The sequence below is a fragment of the Polyodon spathula genome, chromosome 21 (assembly GCF_017654505.1).
Source record: "Polyodon spathula isolate WHYD16114869_AA chromosome 21, ASM1765450v1, whole genome shotgun sequence".
Classification (NCBI taxonomy): domain Eukaryota; kingdom Metazoa; phylum Chordata; class Actinopteri; order Acipenseriformes; family Polyodontidae; genus Polyodon; species Polyodon spathula.
This window is the reverse complement of record NC_054554.1, coordinates 25,380,333-25,399,757: the sequence shown is the minus strand read 5'-3', so window position 1 is coordinate 25,399,757 and position 19,425 is coordinate 25,380,333. Positions and strand designations below refer to the sequence as shown.

Below are 19,425 nucleotides of genomic sequence, written 5' to 3'. Positions count from 1 at the left end.
AGAAACATATGTTGCAAGTCGTTAATTATGTTTCTGATGTACAGTATCTCCTGTTAGACTTAGTTTTTTTTAAATGTTTTTTCCCTGTCTCATTGAACCACCTACAGTATAAGATGTTCTTGCCATATGATATGCTCCAATAACATAATCAAACCTCACTCCTAAAATTCTGTTCGAAATGAGCATTAAACTCCAATCTAGACAGAAGTACAGAGGGAGAGAGGAAAGAAATCCTCACACTGTGATTTTACCTGCTGTGTGAGTTGAGTCACCATGGACTCCTGACAAGCGACCCTGGCCTCCTGTTTTTTCAAAGTTGCAGCGGCGGAGACTTTTTAAGTGCTAAGTTTTTAAAAGAGAAACTTGATAGCAAGGTGGTACATTAGGCATCTGATTAAACTGGCAGCCCCAAACAGAGCAATCGAATATAAGATAAAAACACACTTTGTATCTTGTCCTTTAAAAAAGCATTAAAAAAACAAACAAAAAACATGTATAATATTTAACAAAACTATGTATAGAAAAATGTGAGGCCTACAAAGTTATAGTAATTTATGTAAGGCAAGTGTTACTGGGATTATTTGTTTGTCTCTGTGTCCTTTGATTGTCACAATAGTTTTATTAAACAATTAACATTATCTCGCAAAACACTGACAAAGAACTGAATAATTCAGGGAGCTTGCACTGTTGCTGAATGCATTTGTGGATTTTACAGATGGAAGTTGAGAATGTGAACAGGTCATGGCTCTTTTACATCATTGGAAGGGATGGAGAATAAGGGAATACAATACCAACAGAACCCCTGGAATTTACCTGTGGTCTTATTGAGAGTGCGAGTGTCGTTCTGGAGGTAAGCGTTGTTTGCAGAGACTGGGAATCCTGAGAAAAGGGCTGGTGTCTTACTGGGATCCTTTAATGCCTCCTCCAGCTGTTCCTCCGGTTGTCTGCATTTCTGTTTCAACTCTGCTTTTCAACTTCATCTTCTAAAGACCTGATGTACTCTGTGGAACACGAAGTTCTGTCTTCGTCTGTTTCTGTACCATCATTTTGTACAATTCTATAGAAGTGATAAAACTCAATAAAGAAAGCACTTGCACGTTTAGATACTTCATGTTTTACCTGGTGTGAAGGGGCCCACAGAGACATCAGGCTTCTTCCTGGGCTCTGTGATTGACATGCTGGTGTCATGTGACCTGGCAGCACTGGTGTTTCCATCTCTTTTCTCATCTCTGCTATGACGGCACAAAGGCTTCTGTTCTGCTGTTGCATTCTGTGGATCTCTTCTGAGGGGAAATCACCCTCTGTCAGCACCCCGTGCTCAAAACTGGTCCACTAGAAAGAAAACAAAATAGAAATAAATGATAGTAATTGTGGAGAGCACTTGCCCTAATAAAAATTCCCAGATTCCACAACTGAAAAACTTTAACCCTTATCATATTTTCATTCTTTTGGAGATAAACCAGTTAAACTACATCAGTTTGGTAATATCAGATTGCAAAGCTATGTTTTTCATCTGTGACATTGCAAAAGCAGACATTCTATTAAGGGAGGTCGTTTTAGTGTCAGGGAATCTGTTTTACTGAATCAACGCTGCATATCAACACACAAAAACTTCTTAAAAGGGCCAATGGAATCCTAACACTCAAAAATACTAGCCCAGCTTTATTATCTTTGCAATAAATAAAGTATGTGAAATCCCCACTAGATGGCACTATTATAAACAAAGTTCCATTTACTGCTATGCCCTTTTTTGTTTGATTCTGACTAAACACATTTTTTATATAAAACTGATTTAAAAAAAAAAAAAAATCACAAATGTCCAGTTTTATTTATTAATGGAAACTGTTCATCCATAAAAAAAAAAAAAAACATATATTTTTGTACTACAAGGCGATATCTTCAAAGACACTTCTCTAGGGTAAAATGCATAACATGACTAAGTTTTACCTATTATATAGGAGATTTTGACTCACGTATCGCAGTATTAGAGAAAGGCAACATTGTTTAACCCATAGTGAATTAATACTGTATGGATCTGTTCATAAAAATTGGACTAAAAGACAAACCAGCTCTGTGCAACTGCAATATTCATTCAACAGGTGGTACTATTGGCCAGAATACAATCATGTTAAATATTTATTGGGATTTTAGCATGATACATGGACACCACATTTTCTACAAATAGGACAGCCTCTTTTTAAAACAGACATCTGAGAGTGACATAGCAGTCAGCTGGCTTGTCCACAAGTGCCAACTTGTGAAAATCCTGACGAAAGTTTTATTTTTATTTTTTTAAGCTCCTTTTGTTTTATATCAGTTCTAAAAAACCAAGGAGCATCTGTATTTGTCAACAGGAATATGATTCCTGTCCCCACTGGCCCTGACTTGCCTAGCTCTTCTTGTATTATTATTATTATTATTATTATTATTATTATTATTATTATTATTATTATTATTATTATTTATTATATTATAATAATAATAATAATAATAATAATAATAATAATAATAATAATAATATAATTCTTAGCAATCACCCTTACCCAGGGTGGCTTGCAGTTGTATACAAAAAATACATATCAAGAATTACAGTACAGTTACGAGGAAGATACAAAATACAGTGACTTCAGTCCCAATAAGAGCAAATACAAAACACAGTACGATTTGATATTGGGCACTTACATCAGGGTTAGATACGAGTGCAGGTGAAATACAAAATACTACACCTTGAGTTAAGTGCAGGATTAAATACAGTAAAATAGGGAGCAGATAAGTGCAAGTTAAAGTGCATTAAAGGCAGAGTGCTATATTGCAGCAACTATTGCCTTTTATTTCTAAGCTTTCTGTCTGGAGCAATTCCAAGTAGCCAAGGACATAGTGTAGCTGCAATAAACAACGTGCAAGGTTAAAGTTTTCTGATATTGAATTTCCATCCATTCCCAATGGATACTCTCTCCAGACTAGAGTCAACCACATTAAATTGGCACAGCTTGTTTGCAAGAGGGACCCAGGAAACAAAAAGTAGATTCTATTCTATTCAAATGCTTTAAATTGCCATAGTGATCTTATTTAGCAAATTTGCATGAATGGTAATGGGCAACACAACGCCAGTCACAGACATAATAAAACAGTGACTCAGCTTGAATCATATCAGAAAGCAGATTGGCCATTTATATTTTCCAATTAGGCCAACATCAGATTTGGTACTTTTTCCTTGAAGAAATAGTCCCTCGTTTCAACAATGGGCCAGTCTGGGTTAAGTTCTTTTTTTAATTCTTAATACTTACAGAAGAGAAACAAAACAAAACAAAAATAAATGGCACAATGATTTCCAGGAAAATCATTCGGATTCTTACAATCCAGGTCACCTCTTCTGTTATCACTACACAAGGTGCTGAAAAAATCATTAAAATGCCCTACAAAGTCTCATCTGGATCAGCCCCTCTCCTTCGACATTTTTTATAAACCTTTGAACACCAAAGGTTTATAAAAAGTATCTTAAAAGAACATCCAGTCTCTCTGCATTTAAGTTCACTTTCACGCTCTATGTTAAGAGAGATTCATACAAACAGTGAAAGATTATTTGTTACAGACAACTGTCTATAAAAGAGCAATTACAAGTTGTTGAATACCAAAGACTCCTAACATAACATTCTGTTTAATATGGTGTGATGGTTATATGAATTGCAAACAGAGAAACAAAAGATTAAAAAATGATCCCATTTCTTTTGCACACTGCGCATTGATGCAAAAATACTAAGCAAACAACAAAAGCTGGGATGTAAAAACAAAAAGTGCAACAGCATAATGTCTCCCAGGAAACCCAGGCCATGGTAACTCAGCCGTGAAAATGTCTTTAAAATATTCGCATGTGAACTAGGCTTGTTTCTGTTTTGTGTCTGGGTGGAGTTTAGTACTTAAATGCAATTTAAAAAAAAAAAATCCAAGGAGAAAACAACAGAGCAATGAAAGTCATGTAGAAATAAATACTGCATCATCTTAACTTTTGCATTATTAATACATTCTCAACCCTCTCCATTGTATTCAGTACATTTCAGTTTCTTTTGAAAGAACGCATTTTGCAGCCAAGCTCTATATAAACAGCATTTCCCCTCTATTCACCTCCACTGATGAAGCTGTGCAAATTCAATAGGTTGAAGCAGTGAAGTACCCGGGCCGGCCAAGGGGATAGAGGAATACATGGCAGCTTCTTTCACAGTGTATCTGCCCCAGCACAGTTTCCTGCACTCAACTGGAGATGTGTTCCAAGTCACTTTATTTTTTATATATTAAAGCCACAAGTAACAAACTGGCTTTTTTTTTTTTTTAAAGAAATACATTTTTAATATAACTCTTCATTTCTTGTCCCTAGTGAGTTTTTGTCATTTTTTGTCATTCAAAACTTGCTTACTGCATGTTTTACAGGAGCCCATAAAGAAGTTTGCCAGAATGTTTATGAATAGTATAAGGCATTCATAACAATTTCAAAGTGACCTTTTCATCTTTGTATTCCTGGATACAAACCTCCTCCTATTCACTTACCTGCTTAGCCAGGCAGCAATATGTATGCAGTTTCATGACGCAAGCTTGCTGTGAAGGGGCAACATGTACTATTCCCAAATTTCAGTTCTGGTTAGCTTCCAGGAATGACAAGCTTGCTAACAATATATTCTGTTATGTTTGTTCTCTGGTTGAAGTTCTTAAATAGCATACACAAATTGACATTTAGGCTGTGCCAGCAAAAACAAACCAAAAAACAAGATGATTCGCATGAATCTACTTTAAACAACGCCTCCCACATCACAACATTGGTGCTCAATCGATGCTGTTTTTAACAACTGAACGGCATAGAGTTTAGTTGGTTTAAATGTATAACTTGGGTTAACTAACCCTACGCATAAGTCATGTATTAGTGCTTGTTTAATTTATCTCCATGAACAGTGGGCTATCCTAAAAATGTATTCGGTCAGCATTTCCTCTACCCGTGTCTCTCTCTCTCAGAATGAAATCCATGTTTGCGTAAAACACCCACGGACTGGTCCCTCTTGATGGTCACACTTTGCACCAGCACATTCATATCCTGCAGCTCCCGCTCCGTCTCCCAAAGTTCAGCCATTCTCTGGAAAGGATGGTCAGGTTACTGTGTGCCTACACCATTGTGATATACAGCTGTCCCGTGGGTACACAGGAGTCTAAAGAAACTTAGCAGCTTGAACTAACCTAACATGCGCACAACAGTTTGCAAATCAACAAACTAAAGCAATGACACTGATATTTTTGTCATGATTAACTTTAATTTTATGGAAGCATGTTTTTTTACTCTTTGTAATGTATATCTCTTATATGTAAAGTTAAAACTGTACTTGAACATTGGAGCATTAATACAAAATGAAATGCTTTTCTACCAAACTTGTTGGAAGTATTGCAAAACTTCAGCATAGTGCAGTTTTACCTTTGGGACTTTCTCTGAGTAACAATTAAACAAAGTGGATTTTTTAATGAGGTCAGTATTAAAAACAACCACTTGGTGTGTTCACTGGTAATTTCTTCCCACATGAAACAGTTAATACGTCAGAAATTATCCATGGAACTGTTTACCAAGCTCATTGTTTCAAAAGGGAAGAAACTTGCTGTGCACACCCCTTGTGGTCATTTTTATACTGACCTCATTACATAAATCCACCTCGCTTAGGCTTGCTCAGACAGCCCCAAGTGTAAAATATGAAGTCTTTCAAATAAACTTTACTTAATAATATTGGAAATTTGAAATGGCACATGGTGCTTTATATTCATTCTAAAATTCTAATTCTAAAAACCTCACCCACCTCATCTCTGGCTTTACTGAGCCCCTGAACCAGCTCCTCATTTTTTAAGTACTGGTTTCTCTCTGCATCCTCACAGCGCCTCTGCCAGTCCAGCTCTGCCTGTACCTTGGCCTGCTCCAGAGTTTGAAACAGTTGATATTTGTACTTGAGACAGAGAAAGAGAAAGAGAAGGCATGGGTTACTAGCTCAGCAAAACAGTCTGCAGGCTGACAATTTGTATCCTTTTTTTTATTGTTCCAATTGAGTACATAATGCCCAACTCAAATTCTCAGGTAAGAGATTGTGACTTGTCAGCAATTAAATGGAAAAGTGTGGTACAGAGTACATACAAAGGCTTGCCCTGTATTTTGGTCACCAGGGATATCCATCCCCAGGGAGATAAGAAATAATGTTAACTGAGCATTAAATATATTATATGCCAATCCCATTTGCTCTTCTTCTGCAAATACACTAACACAGCACTTCCTGTAATTAGAGTGATTAATACTTCTAATAATTGAACCCTCGCCTCCACATTCTCCTTATATCTGGCCAGCTCTGTCTGCTCCTTGGACCCCTGTTCTGCCAGAGACTGGACCTGCATGTCCTTTGCAACTGTTTTCTTGGACACCTGAGCAATGTAAGCATCCCATTGTATCCAGCTCACCGCGAAGCCTGGGACAAAACAACAAAGAACATTTATATTGACTAAGAAAATGTTGGCTTTTGCATCTGGATTGTGAACACAATATGTTACAGAGGGTGTAAAACTACTCTATATATGATACACCAAATGTCATTGCAGATATTCGTTCAGTACAGGCAAAAGAAAGGCTACTACTTTACAACTCATCTACACCCAAAAAAATAGGTTTAAGAATTATGACTAAACAAGGAGAGCTGTTCTTTGCATTTAGCAGATTAGGATTTATCATAGTCATAAGAATATGAATACATCCTAAGCTTTTTTAATCCAAAGAACAATACTGTTTGTTTAATGGTGATTCCATGTGACAGCAGAAACCAAGCAGGCACGACCACCTGACACTAATGGGTGCAGCACCGGCTACTGAACACAATGAGAATGCACGCTTGTGCATGTCTAGCATCCCGTATTTGAGATTATTGCAGAATGGCTGTATGGTTTTTATTTTCGCAGAAGTTTTTTGCCCATGAATAACCATCTTAGATAAATACTTTACGTACACTAAATCTATTAGTTTAAACATCCTTTTGTATCTACGCTGAAGATACATACAGTGAATCCCAATGACAAAAAAACACAATAAAAAAAAAATCTATCTGCTTTTTCATATACCAAAAATAAATCTATTAAATATTTAACTGATTTAAATCTACCTTAAATTTAGAAAGCATTATCAGAACGCAAGGTCTAGATTATTAATTTTTTTTTTCTTTTTTTTTTAAAGCTAATATTTAGGTCAGCTTTCTTAAAGACATTGTTTAGCTTGGCAAATATTCTATTTTACTAACTATCCCTGAGCAATTTTTAGACAGGCTCGCTCCTGACAGGTTTAATCGCTTTAACAAAGGACATCTTAAGTAAACACTCTTGATCTCCGATATCTTGAAGATTTCTATTGGTGTAGACCAACATATTGATTCTTATCACTGTGAAGTTTGAACTATCATGGGATCCTGGAAAGGATATAAAATCAATGAACATTAGAAATGCCAGCTTACTTGTTCATGTTAGTTATGAAGGCTCTTCTGCAGCTGTTCGACTAATTGTGCTGGTTCTCTGCATCTTGAGAAACAGAGTTTTCAATCCAGCCTTGCTATATTAGCTCAAAGATCTGCCGGTATAAATAGCAAGAATGAACAAGACTCACATTGCAAAGCAGTTTCAGCCATTCCCAGGGAAATTCAAATCTAACAGCCATGCAGTGAGAGTATTATTTCAATTAATATATTTTGATAATACACAGCAGGATGGATTGGCATCTAAAGAGAACACAAAATATTACCCTCATGGGTTGATGTGCATATATTACATTACCGTTGTTGATTGATTGATTGATTGATTGATTTAGACACTATCACTACTCGATCATTTGATTCCTTTAAGTTACTTTTCCAGCTGCTCTTCTTTCTCCCTCAAGGAGTCTATGTGGTTCCACTCCAGTCTCCGCTTCTCCATTTCCAGGGTCTCTAGTCTGGTCTGCAGCTCCCTGAGTTTCTGCTCCAGGTCCCGAACCTGCTCAGCATGGGCCTCCTTCACGGTCACCAGCACTGCGCCCCTTTCATGGGCAAAGCGGTCCAACTCCTGGTGCCTGCACATTAAACAAGACAGTATTCTGTATGTTCTTTTCATTTTTGCAAAAGGTAATGCATATACAAAACTGCAGTGATTTACTATTTTTTAAATCCACTTTCTGATGATACCCAAGTCAAACTTACTTTCTGGTGAATATTTCTTCTTCTTTCTTCCAGTTTAACTCCAGCACATCAAGTTTATCTTCCAGTTCTTTTATCCTAAAACAAACAAAAAAGGAAAATGACATTCTATAATATTACATTAACAAAAACCAATATTTTCCAAAACAGTTTTAACATGTTACACTTTCTTTCTTGCTGTTTTTGTGTTTTACAAGGACTTTTATTTGAACATTAATTGTTTTTTGCCAACCCTGTTGTATTTGTTACCATGCATCCTTGACAGACAAAACATCTTTGGTCTCCAATTCCTTGTGTCTGATCTCCTTCTCCATCTCGCGGGCAATATTTTCTGCTGCTTGCAGGGAAACAGCACACTTGTCTCGAGCATCTCTGTAAACCTCCAACTCATTTGTCAGTAATTTAACCTTAAATTAAATGCACAAAGTAAATAGAAGCATTTCCTAAACCATACTACAAAGGCACAATTTGGGAAACATTTCATTAATAACACATATGAACACTGAGAGTGGTTTCACTGGTAATATTGCAGGTACTAAAATAGCATTCTCTAACTGGCTTTACAAATACATATTTCTATTCAACATGTGTGACATTAATCTTATTTTGTAATCTTTTTGTATTGCTACCTTCCACTTCCACAAAAGTATTTGAAATGCAGATTTGATCTTCTATGTATTTATTCTGAGGTCATGTGAGAAAATGACATTGCTCAATTGCTCATCAATTATCAGATTGAATTCATGCTCTCTCCTTCTCATCTCACTGTCAAACTCCACCATCAGCTCTTGAAAAATATATAATTTATGTATAAATATAACAGATACATGCATGTACATCAGGTTACAATACTTTATGCTACACATGTACTATGATATATTACAGCTCTAGCTGACCTTCATTAAATATAGTAATAAGGTTTCACTGGAGAGCCTGAGGCTTTCACAACAAGAGAAGAATAGTTTATAACAACTGAGTAGTGGGGGGGGGGGGGGGGGGGGGGGGTAGGGAAAGGGGGGTAGTACCGAAAGACTCTTCGGTCTGTTTTTCTGGGCAGCTGAACTCGAGCCACATATACAACATAGGTGGAACTGTTGCATAGCAAAAGCAGTACTCTAGTAACCCAAGCCTGTAATTAATCACATTATATATTTTTTGGCACCTGGAGCTCTCAACTTTTTCAGGATAACTAATGTTTGGTTTGCATGGAGTCATCTCCATTTTTTGTGTCATCTGGAGGCTTCCGGGTAGTCTTTCTAACCTCAAACAATAAACATCAATATTTATAGGAAAATAAATAAAGCAGGAGCTCAAACTGATTTACAGTAAATATGTTTTACAATGCATTCTGGACCTACAGCTGTAGATCTCACTGCAGATGTTAAAAATGACAATCAAGTCCCTTCATTTTCTCATATGGGCTCTAACACAGGGGTAGGGTGGTGGTAAAATAACACCTCACAGCTGAAAGGTTAGACACTGGTCAGCAGAAAGCTGTCAGAAGCTTTAGCTGCTGGATGATTAGTAGATACACCAATCACCCAACCACAGGCAATATGTCATCAAAATGTTGGATTGGTAACACAGTATATTGATTGAAAGAAGACAAAATATCATGTATACACATCACATTCTGTAGGGGTGTGTTTTGGAATGGAAATAAGATTGCTATTATATAGCACTTAGGGTTTGGTTTAATCATAATTAATTATGAGCTTTATTGGAACAGCACACATCATTTGTCGAGGTGTGAGGCTCCTTGTGAACCTGGCATCTCTCCAACTACTATGCAAAGGGAGTTGTTGTTTACAACCGTGGTCTTGCAAAGTTAATTACATTTTCAAGCCTTAGAACAATTTGTCAGGTCTGGCACTTATAATCCTTCTATTTACATGCAATAATATTGGCTGTGATCCTTTGAGCAAAGATGAAATGTTTTTATAAGGTTCTAAATACAGAAAGGCAGTCAACTGAATGTCCTCTCCCGGCTTGATTCAATGCCAGCTCCCCCTCCACCCCGTACTTCTGGCGATACTGCTGGAAATCGCAGTCCTTCAGGCTCAAATGAAGAATTAAATTGAAAATGAATCACTGATCATTTATGGCAGATAGTTCCAAACTTGCTTTCCCGTAGTAAACATGCATGTGATCCAAGTGCCAGGCAGTTTAAACAGAATGATTTACTAAATGAGCTGTCCTTATTTTTGTTGGTTGAGATCCAGGACAGTTACATTGCGGTATGAATAGTCAAGACAGATTGGCATCAGTTTACAGAGGATGTGTTAAGGATCCTGCCCTTGTAACCTTGTAGGGTACTCCCCTTCAGTTTTTCATTATAAGCTGAGTTAGCAGTATGCACTAGCTTAACTAGTAGAACAAGACTCAACAGAGAATGCACAAACGAGTATTCAATATTGTACTTTTACTCTTAGGCACTATCCTATTTACTAATATATATATATATAATATATATATATATATATATATATATATATATACTGGAAAGGATTTCAGACAAAAGTAAAGCTAACAACTATCCTATTTCACTAAGTCAGCACTAATAGAGTTCAAGTCTCTGGAATGGTGGGTTTTATATTCCTTTGAGCTTTAAGGCCATTTAAGTTTAATAAAGCTGGACCACAGCAGTGAAAACAGTGGAGAAGAGCAGATTCGCAGTTAAAAGACCACAGTACCAAAGGATTTAGAGTGAGATTGAACTGTAACTCTGGTTATGTAACTTTAATAAGATTAGGAAGATGTTAATTTCAATCACACACACCTTTAATGAATTCTTAAGGTATTTAGTTAAATAAGTTAATTTAGTACACATATAGCAAAGCTGAGAGGTATCAGAATAACTGATGCACTATGAAGTATTTTTTTTTTTTTTAAATCCAGTAGTGCTAGATATAACATAAAAAGGTGAACTTGGCTCACTTATATAGTATCAATAAATAACCCACGTTTTTTTTTTTTTTTTATTTAGTCATCTCGTTAAAAAATGGGACCACAAAAGAGAGGTTAAATCACACGGGTGTAACGGGGTTAATAATAGACATACTGGAGCCGTTTGAGCGGCGCTGACCAACTCCCCCGCCGACTCGGGGAAAGGAGGCTGGAGCACACGTCCTCCGAGCGCCTTTACTGGGCCTTTAATGCGCCACTCGGGAGCCCCCAGTAACCTACGTTTTTAACATGGCATTCTTTGTTGCATGGTAAGAGCTCAGTTTGCTATGACAGATCATGTGATGGTTATTCTTAGGACAATATTAAAATATATATTTTAAATTAAACATGTGCACTTTTGACCCCAACCCTGTTGCATATGAATGCAATAAAGTTATATAAAAATGTACCCATGCACTTTTTCTAATTCAAGCTGATGTTCTTTAACCCTTTGCTGGTACTGATGCTGGAGATCTTCACGCACTGTGGCTATCTGGATGCGCGGCTCACTGGATTCTGCTTGCTTGGTGCTCTTCAGTATCTTCAGCCGGCTGAACATGGTGTCGTAGCGATCTAACTCCTGGTCTCTCTCCTCCGGGATCCGCAGGTTATACCTGAAATCCTCCTTCAGCCTGTCAAACTTCTCTCTCTGCTCTTTCAACTGACCAGTCGTGTCCCGCAGTGCTGTCTCCCCTCGGTGGATGCGGTGAGCCTGGAGATCTTTCCATTCTTGTTCTTTACGCACAAGGAGTGCGTCAAGATCCCCTCCCTCTAGCACTGTTCTAGTAAGGCCTAGAAACAGAATAGGTGTTCGGAAAAGAAAGTATGAGCCTTTGCACAAAGATTCAAATTTAAACAAACTAAAATAGTCACCAGATCCTCTACAAATCATAATATTTTAGCTACTCTCCTGACTAAACATCATGACATTTGTGTGGTATACTCTTGTACTGCAATGCACACAGGTTTCCTGAAATTAAATTGTGTTGAATAACGAAATAGAATTTCTGCTGAATTCTTGCTGAATTTACAATGAAAAAGGTCAGTTTTTTCAAATATTTTTTACATTATGTATATTTACACCTTCAGCATTCAATTACACCTGGCTCAGTTTTATTTGCTAAAGTACAGTACATTACTAGACTTTAAATCTATATTGTACTTTTCTGGACCATGTAGCCGTGTAGATATTTCAGTGGTTGTAGCCTTGCCAAAACCTCATCGTGAGCAGATACGGGTTACTGATTTGTGACTTCCCATAGCCATTAAGCCCAGTGCTGTTAGTCAGCACAGAAACATTATATCCTCACCTTTTTAATCTCCAGTCTTTTACAGATAATCCAGTCTGCTGCAAATGAAAGCCTACATTATGCATCCAAATGTAATCTAAGCGCTGTTACACTCAGTGTTATCATAATGTGGCTGCTGAACTGTACCACGCTGCACTGTGAAACATCAACTGTAACTGTTTCAAGCTCTTTTAAGATACAATATTTAGGTTACTTAAAATGTATAATTGCAGTGCATTTTACAGAACAATACAATTTTGTTTGTTGGCTAATATGCAAAGGAAGGACGTGGAAGCAAATATCAGACAATCTCACACTTTTTAGCAGCCTCTTTAAAAATCTAAATCCATATGGGATATATCAGCAAGCTCTACCTAATTCAGTACTGTCTGAAGTTAAAGATGTTTAGTTTTTGACCTTGGACAGTGTACTGGTGTAGGGCCAGAAAGTGGTACATCATCAGACTGTGGTATGCGTAACCATTTGACACCAGAAAGTGGTACGCTGTCAATGCTGCCACTACTGCACAAATCACTACGAACAAGACAAACTGTAATTTTTCCACTTTTAGATAACCCAATGTGTTGCACATTCGCTAAAGTCACATACATTTTCTGAATTGTGAAAAAAAAAAAAAAAGGGATATTAAAAATAACTTTACCGGCATCGTACCCCTTTCGGATGGTCGTTTCTTTGTTTTTTAAGGTAAAATAATTTGCTCATGCCTGGGCAAGCGCAGTACACGGTGTACCACGTTTTAACGTGTACCACAAAATAACACCACACCGGTATACATGATGGAAATCACTTAGCTATAATGCTGTAATATAATTAATATATGCGCTCTGTGATAGACGGGACTACAAAGGAACAGTAATTAGACTAGTACTACAGTGTTACTATTTCGACTTGTACCGCACTAAACTAGATTCATGCCAAATTTAAGCCAAAAGAAAAAAAGTGTCACACTTTGGTTGCAGTTGTTACGTTAATGTTCTAAATCACAATTCAAACGTAAAAGTGACAAACTGACAATTTGCACTACAAAACGTCAATAGCAGCATTAAAGCACAATACGCTTATTTTTACAAACATATCAACAGTTATATTATTACACTCAGTGTATGGCATCAAATATGTTTTATCTCAGTGAAATAATAATTTATCATAAATTGTTTTGTCACTTTTTTTGGATCATTTCCTCTTTTTTTTTTTTTTTTTTTTGTCAGTTGCCGTCTCATGCCTTGTTAAACAGGCCGCGTCTCCACTGTAACTATGGAAACTAGCTCGCCCAGGAGTTACAGGAAAATCGTCTCGATGTGGAAACTACAATGTTCTCTTAGTCATGGATGGTGGATAATTATTGCCCAGTTATCCCACTGACATGGATCTGTGCAGATCATCATATATTTTTTTAAATTAATAATGTTTACTGTCTGTGTTGACATAGGCTATCAATATTATTACAAGAGTCAAAAAACCAGATCACTAAGTGTAATAAGCTCACAAAAAACCAAAAACAAACAAAACTAAAAAAACAGGCTATATCATTTCCTGCGTTCAAGTCTGTATACTTCATATGTGCTGAATGGTTTTCACATAACAGTGCAAAATAAATAAATAATTATCATGTATCAAGGATGTTGGGTTCTGTGGTTTTTTATTGCAAGGCATTTAATCTTATACAATAAATGTTTTTTTTATTATTATTAGGTTTGTTTAATAACACAAATTCAAACAGTTCACCCTGGTCTGTCATGTTTACAAACATGTTTTTTGCCAGGCTGCATGTATCTCATCACTTAGCCGTCCACTACACTGAGAACAAAAGCAGGGTTCTAGTTACAGATTAAAGATGCAAGATGCACAGTACAAGTGTTTAACAAAACATTTATAGAAAGCCCTTTTAAACATATACGCTATGAGGGCAAGCTAAGAGAAATGAATTGGGCAGGTTTTTGGTACCAAGCCTGTCCTGAAGATCAATAATTTGTTTTCCTGCTTCAGGTTCTGTCACTGGTTTGATCTCTTCATATCATCTTAGTTTTTATGGCACGGCTTTGAAGTATCTTATAGCAATTTTACTCGACTGTAGAGGCTTATTGTTGACCTGGGAGTTGAAAAAGGTAGACACAGCTAGACTTAATTGCTCACAGAAGGTCATTTTTCAAGAGGAATAGTTTTCCACTATAAGGTGAAGAGCAGCCTTATCAAATGATGAAAGAGAGTGTCTTGTATTTTTAAAAGCTCCCGCTGGAGAAATTTTCTTTAGGTGAATAGTCTACATGCCTTACAGTACATTCTCTGGCTTGTGTGTTTGAGGCTGCATCGTTTTCTCAACGCGCTCTTTAAAACCAAGTGGTGTGGATGTGACAAAAAAAAAGTGAAGAGGTTCTCAGAACATGATAAGAGCAGAGTGCAGGGCTAATTCTGTAAAGGTCAGAAAAATATAATTAGGTTGACAATTACCTGACTACCAAAAATAACTATGTGACTGATCTTTGACTAGACGTTTGCAAGGGCACTTTACACTACCCCCCACCCCCTAAAGGATCAGCTAGATCAGTCACGACTAAATACACTCACATTTCTGACTTTCCTTATAATGCCGACAGCACAAAATTCAATTTTAGTTACTATAGTACACATAGTGATCCCAGTCCTGAGAAAGTTATATAATCCACTTCCTCCCCCTTTATTTGTGCAGTACCTATTTTTTTTTTTTGCTTTTTTAAAAGTGATGAATAAAAATGCTGACGAAAATGTTGAGACGAACAGGTGATGTTGTGACAGGACCTTTGAAACACATGGCAATGACATCAGTCACATGTCCTTTTACAGTGGCGAAGGAAAGAATTTTGGGAAAGGTGGCAAAGGGGAAGTGTTGAATGTTAGGAAAAGAGAACACATGTGTATAGCTAGCTTTATCTCTGGAGTCATTGTTTTAGAAAATTAAACAGAGCACATACTGAATTGACCAGTCCACACTAGCTGAAGCCTCCAGCAGTGAGGGTCTTAAAGGCTGTACCAGCTAGCCTCCATGTTTTCTAATCGTTCACATGGAGGATTCAGATAATCAATCTCACATCAGTTATAGTGCAGGAGGAAGGCAGGTGGAGAGGAAACCATTCTAGTTCTGACTAGTTGGTTCGAAGATGTCAGATGAAGCTCAGCTGTGACTCAGGCAAAGAGCTTATTGCATCATCTCAGGGGAGAGTACATCACACCCACAGTATCATATGAAGAAAGCATTAGCTGTAACACATGAAGATTTACAGCAGGCCAGGGAATTACTCCAGTGTCTCTAAGGAGAGACACAGACGACAGATCTCAATGAGTCTTTAGTATTCAGGACCACGACCGTTAGCTCTCAGGAATGTCGTATTTTATTAGTTACACACTGATACTTATGTAATTCATCCTAAAAAATTTTTTTAAGTGTTCTTAGGGTGGCTCCAGGTTCTCAATGGGACAGGTTTATTCCCAATATATTCAAAGTATTTTCTTAAGAGATGCAGGACTACAGAATGCAATGCGATGTGAGTCAAAACACATTCTGACCACATTTAGCCAGTACAATATACAGTGCATTGTATAAACATGAGAAATTATTGAATTACTGTTGTGATATAAAAAAAAAAAAAATCATATAGCAATACAATATAGCAATTATAATTGCCATCACAAAATCAGCAAAATATCCTCCTCTATTTATTTCTAGCTATTATCGATTTCCATAACACTTCACGCAATGAGCTGGCCAACTGGATGCCCAGTTCGAGGCTGCTCTTTTAAATTATTATTTTTTATAATACTTTTGGGCTGGATAACTGTGTAGCAGTCAAAGGGTTAACTAGGGGGTTGATTATCATCACTAGGAAGAGAGGAGAGGAGCAGGCTTCAAATACACAAAAATAAGCCTTGTAGATTTCCTTGCAGGCCTGCTTGTCTTTCAGAGTATTTTTATTCTGTTGCTGGTAAACGCTAATCTATTTTTTCCTTTATTATATAGCATTGCCGTGCACATTATCTATGTGGATTGTCTTTGAGAAGTATTTGCCCGATGTTTGCTATTAACAAGGAATGCATTTGTTTTGTATTCTGTATTCTCTTAGAAATCCATTGGATTCTTATGCAAGAAGCATCTATTTGAAGAAATATGTTTTGATGTATTCTCTTACAGGATCCAAGTTAATATTAATGTAATTTGTTATAATAATGAATAATTAAATATTCCTTTTGTTAATTTGAGTCCAGTTTGAATATAGTAATCTTGATACCCTTTTTGGATTAATTTCACTTGAACATCTATGAGTAAGATATTGATGAGATTTTATATATATATATATATATATATATATATATATATATATATATATATATATATATATAGTGAAAGATTGTGCAACTCTCACGAAAGATTGTGCAACTCTCACGGTTCGTTGCCCCTTTTAAAATAGACCCAGGACACAGAAATGGAATTGATTTAAGCGCTGACGTGCACTTTTAATAAACACCAATCAAATAAATTAAACAAAACAAACAAACACCTAGCTCCTTCTTGGAGCACTAACTATACAGTCTGGAACCTAACTCAACCAGGACAGCTAAGCTGTTTACCTGTAACTCAAACACAAAACTCACACGGTTTAATACAGCACTTTACCTTGACTGCTTGGAAGCAGACCACAACTTCTGCCTCCCTACACACAGCAGCAGCCCTGAACAACTGCCTGTCTCTCTTAAATACCCTGCACCTGGCTCTAATTTTCCACTAACACCAGGTGCAGGGGATTACTAACCAACAAAACAATTAAGACAGTTATATTTTCACATGTTTTAACTCCCTCCCTGCTAGCTTATAATACACACACACACACACACACACACACACACACACACACACACACACACACGTGTACAGAAACTCAGTCAAGCAAACACATTGTATTGCTAAAACCTTCATCAGTGCTATAACAATTCTGTCGTTAAACAGGAATTTAATATCATATTTGTATTGAGAGGGCGTGTAATGGCATGCCTCTCCTGTTATGTATTTACACTCTTTGAACCTATCAGGGAATGTATTCTTCTACTTCCTCATGATGCAGATTATTATAAAACGACTGTAACCTGATACATGTGGAGCTGCAACTGTTTTTTATCCTTATCTGTGTAATGAAACACAGCAGCAATTGTCTATTACACACTCAGTGAGGTGGCACAAACTGGTAATATCTGGTAAAATCTGGGGCATCACTAACAAGAAAAGCAGTATTCTAAAGATATCTAAAGATATTCTGTTAGCCTTGTAAATTATATACAAACAGTATATGTCACTTCAACTAAAGTTACTTCTTCCAGTGGTTTAGAAAACTGAAACTATTTATCAGTTCATCTGCTGGTCTTTGGATTCAAAGGCAAATGTGTGTGTGTGTGTGTGTGTGTGTGTGTGTGTGTGTGTGTGTGTGTGTGTGTGTGTGTGTGTGTGTGTGTGTGTGTGTGTGTGTGTGTGTGTGTGTGTGTGTGTGAGTTTATATATCCAAATACTCTGTTTGGTATAACTGAATACCTGCCTCACTGAAATAAAAGCTAGCTTGCCTGATGAAGCATGTAAATAAGTGCTGTTTGCTCTGGAGATATTTGGATAAGTGAAGAGGTAAAGAATTAAAAGGTTGTCGTCCACGACTCTAACACTCTACCCATTAACAACACCTCCTGTTTGCTCACAAACAGTCTAAGTTTATGGGATGGATTCTGTCTCACAATATGTTTTCCAATCAGTACATTTGGCAATAACCTGGATACCTGAATACCAGTTGCAAAACAACCTATGACTGCAAGTATGAGAATGCATGATGGCCTTTTATGAGACCTTCTAAATAGACAATCAGTAGAAGAATGGAGTAAACTAACACCAATGGATTTATAGAGGTGTGGCTCAAGTTGGCTCTTCCACTCCTGATCTTCTTTCCAACCCAGTTCAAAATTGTATAATTGAACAAATTAAACCTCCATCCAAACCCTAAAGTAGTTCATTATCTAATGTTACCGGTTAAACCAGGGGTGGAATGGCCCTCCAGGACCGGGATTGGACACCCCTGGTAATGTGTGCTAATGAATTATGAGACACTGCTGTTTTCAACCATAGGGAACATCCCGTGCATCATTCTCTCTCTTTCCTCCCCCACGACCTGCCCCATCCATCAGTTGGTACCCTCTGCATTGTTGCCATGGAAGGGAAGTCAATATATCTCCTCTAGTAATTCACACCCTTGTGTTCTGCGAGTCTTCTTCCTCTGATTCTGTGCTTTAACTATTGCTCTGTGCACAATCTACTGATAACTCAGCTATTTCACCCTCCCCGGCCTATTGTCCTCCCTAGCTGCCTCAATCATGCAGCAGGCCTTCCAGCCATGCAAACACTGTAAACTAGAGCACTGATGATCCAGTGAGTGTGTAATCTGCCAGGAGAGACCTAAACATTTTAACAGCGTATGTGTTTACAATATAGTCGTTCATTTAGCAAACAAACCCAAGTAGATTGTTGCATTCTGATTAATCCCTTTGCGTTATACATTTTTGTATAGAATTTTCTACAAATCCTTTGCTATGCATACACTGAAGTGTCTTAATAACTAGAAGAGTGGACATATTTCTGTAATAGCAATAGTGATGTTAATGTGAGGTTGCCAGTGACTACAACATTATTTACTCATGACATAGATAGATCTGCAGTGGGTGGGGGAGGAACGGTGGGGGAGGGGGGTTAGTTCCAGTTGCCCCTTGACCTCATAATAAAAACTTCCCCCAGAAATAGTTGCCCCTGCCAACAATTCATCAAACATATGCCTAAGGCAGCATTATGGGTGTAACTGGGGTAATAGCTAATGTGGCAGTGGAGACAAGATGCTAAGCTACATAAACCTGCTGCAACTGTAATTTAAGTCCATCTATGATGCCCATAT

The 19,425-nt window shown here is 37.2% G+C and overlaps 1 protein-coding gene across 1 annotated transcript; it reads right to left on the bottom strand.

Annotated features, from left to right (window-relative positions):
• Window positions 1-1,108: 1,108 nt before the first annotated feature.
• On the bottom strand, window positions 1,109-12,343 carry LOC121296250 (coiled-coil domain-containing protein 57-like). The gene is made up of 12 exons (XM_041221589.1): window positions 12,331-12,343; window positions 11,579-11,960; window positions 10,212-10,281; window positions 8,907-9,013; window positions 8,472-8,630; window positions 8,226-8,300; window positions 7,898-8,098; window positions 7,750-7,769; window positions 6,334-6,479; window positions 5,826-5,969; window positions 4,983-5,119; window positions 1,109-1,283 (listed from the first exon to the last, which is right to left on the bottom strand). Exons 1-12 carry the CDS (start codon window positions 12,341-12,343, stop codon window positions 1,109-1,111), a joined length of 1,629 nt encoding a protein of 542 aa, XP_041077523.1.
• Between the last annotated feature and the right edge of the window lie 7,082 nt (window positions 12,344-19,425).